The sequence below is a fragment of the Babylonia areolata genome, chromosome 20, assembly GCF_041734735.1.
Source record: "Babylonia areolata isolate BAREFJ2019XMU chromosome 20, ASM4173473v1, whole genome shotgun sequence".
In the NCBI taxonomy this organism is placed as follows: Eukaryota; Metazoa; Mollusca; class Gastropoda; order Neogastropoda; family Buccinidae; genus Babylonia; species Babylonia areolata.
The window spans coordinates 17391025-17393524 of record NC_134895.1 but is presented as its reverse complement, the minus strand read 5'-3'; the positions used below and the strand labels follow the sequence as shown (position 1 = coordinate 17393524).

Sequence of the window (2500 nt, the reverse complement as noted above, 5' to 3'; positions counted from 1 at the left end):
TCCCCACACACACCCCCACACCCCTCCCCCACCCCTCCCCATAAAGGAAAGTTTTAAAAAATAGAAAAAAGAATTAGAACAAAATTTAAAAGGTCATCGACCTCGCGGTCCCTGCAAAAGTCGTCCTACTTTTTTCATGGGGTGGAATCCGTTCTGCTCTGATTGTTGGTCGGTGTGTGGGAGGTGTTGTGTTTGTGGGTGGTGGTGGTGGTGGTGAGGATGGTGGTGGTGAGGGTTGGATATATATATATATATATATATGTGTGTGTGTGTGTGTGTGTGTGTGTGTGTGTGTGGATGAGTCAGAGAGAGAGAGAGGGAGAGAGAGAGAGAGAGAGTTAAAATGACAATTGTGTGTGTGTGTGTGTGTAGATGAGAGAGAGAGTTAAAAATAAATGACCATTGTGTGTGTGTGTGGATGAGTGTGTGTGAGAGAGAGAGGGGTGAGAGAGAGAGAGAGAGAGAGAGAGAGAGAGAGAGAGAGAGAGAGAGAGAATGATAATTGCGTGTGTGTGTGTGGATGAGAGAGAGAAAGTGAGAGAATACAGATCTCAGAGAGAGAAAGAGAGAGAGAGAGAGTGCGTGCGTGCGTGTGTGTGTGTGCATGCGTGTGTGTGTGTGTGTGCGTGCATGTGTGAGTGTATGTGGTGTGTGTGTGGTGTGTGTGTGTGTGTGTGTGTGTGTGTGTGTGTGTGTGTGTGATTCATCCTGTTTATATATCTTTTATCTTGCCTGTCTCTGTCTTTCGGTAAGAGAGAGAATTCATTAGTGTAGACGTGTTTATTTATTATTATTGATTGTTAGTTAACTTCCCAACGTCTGAGCCCCAGCGTGAATTGAGAAGACACCTGTAACACGATTCGTGTACTTGTGTCGATTATCATATACAGACAGGGGTTCATGCAAAAAATCCTGGCTGTCCAATACTGTACTCGTGGTGTTTGTCTGAACTGTGACCTGTTTTTGATCCAAAATATTTCTTTTGTCTGGATTTCTCGTGGTTTATAAGTTTTAGCTTGCATTTTTTTTTTTTTAAGCTTGCAATTGTTTGAAACCATGTTTTTATTTCTACGTAGCTGTCCTGAATCATACGCCAGCTCGACTTTGTACTGTGACAGGACATGTTTGGAATACTGACAGTAAAAAGACGAACTGCTTCCAATAAAAAGACGAATTCTTTATGATAAAAAGATTAACTGTTTCCAGTAAAAAGATGAACTGTTAATGAAAAGATGAACTGTTTCCAGTAAAAAGATGAACTGTTTCCAGGAAAAAGACGAATTGTTCCCAGTAAAAAGATGAACTGTTTTCAATAAACAGCCTAACGGCCACAGCGGCAGCCATAGGGGCGGCGGGAGTTCCCCAGGCGGGTCTGGTTACCATGGTGATCGTGCTGACCGCCGTCAACCTGCCCACCGAGGACGTCACCCTCATCCTGGCCATTGATTGGTTCCTGTAAGTCACGTGGGCCTGGGAGGCGGAAAGTTGCGGGAGATAGTGTGTGTGGGGTGGGATGGAGGTGGGACAGACCACAGTGCAATGGTCCTCATTTGCGACAGTCATGGGGGCAGACACGCTTCAAGGGAGAGGTTTCGCTGTTTGTATGTATTGTATTGTATTGTATTGCATTGTATTGTCATAGCAGATTTCTCCCAAATGAGAGCGCGCGTCGCTACACTGGGAGCGCCACCCTTTTTAAAATATTTTTTACCGCCTGCAGTTTTGTTTGTTTTTAATTGTTTTCCTACCGAAGTGGATTTTTCAAGTATAATTACTGATTTAAGTTTTGTTTAAAAAAGAAACAAAAAAACAACATAACAATATAACATATTTCTAATGAAAAACTAACAACTATAACAGCGAACCAACTGGACTATTTAACAAGGAGTTGAAAAAGTCATACATTAGCAATGGACTGCTGAAGATCGTCAACACTGAAGATGATTTCAGTTCAGGGATTTGAGACTTTAACATATCGCAAGTTGGTATATGATCATTCTTCTTCTTCTTATAATTACTATCATTATTATTGTTGTTGTTGTTATCATTATTATTTTATTTTATTGTTGCTGTTTTTCTTCTTCTTCTTCTTCTTCTTGTTATTACTATTAATAGTATTATTGTTATTATCACCATTATTATTGTTGTTGTTGTTGTTGTTCTTCTTCTTCTTCTCGTTGTTGTTGTTGTTGTCGTCGTCGTTGTCATCATCACATTCAACATCTTCATCATCACCATCATTATCATTATATCATTGTTATTATTATTATTATTATCATTATGTCAAAAACTATCACGATAATGATGAGGGTTTTTATCATTTTATTTTTCGAAAGATCACGACGCTTGTTTGACGTTGGTAATCGCGATCATGCTAATGATCCATCATCATTATGATAATGAGGGTAGTGATGGTTTTACCTGGTTTGGACAATAATGATGCTTATTTTTGTGTTAATGGGTTGTGAGAAGAAAAAAAAAAAAAGCAAAAAAAGAAAAA

The 2500-nt window shown here is 39.6% G+C and overlaps 1 protein-coding gene across 2 annotated transcripts in view; it reads left to right on the top strand.

Moving 5' to 3' along the window:
* The window catches only part of LOC143295268 (excitatory amino acid transporter 3-like), a 44907-nt gene that overhangs the window by 41506 nt on the left and 901 nt on the right, over window positions 1-2500 (top strand). For both annotated transcript variants that reach the window (XM_076606858.1, XM_076606859.1), the window contains exon 9: window positions 1321-1455. In XM_076606858.1, the coding sequence (XP_076462973.1) occupies window positions 1321-1455 (135 nt within the window). The remainder of the gene's footprint in view (window positions 1-1320; window positions 1456-2500) is intronic.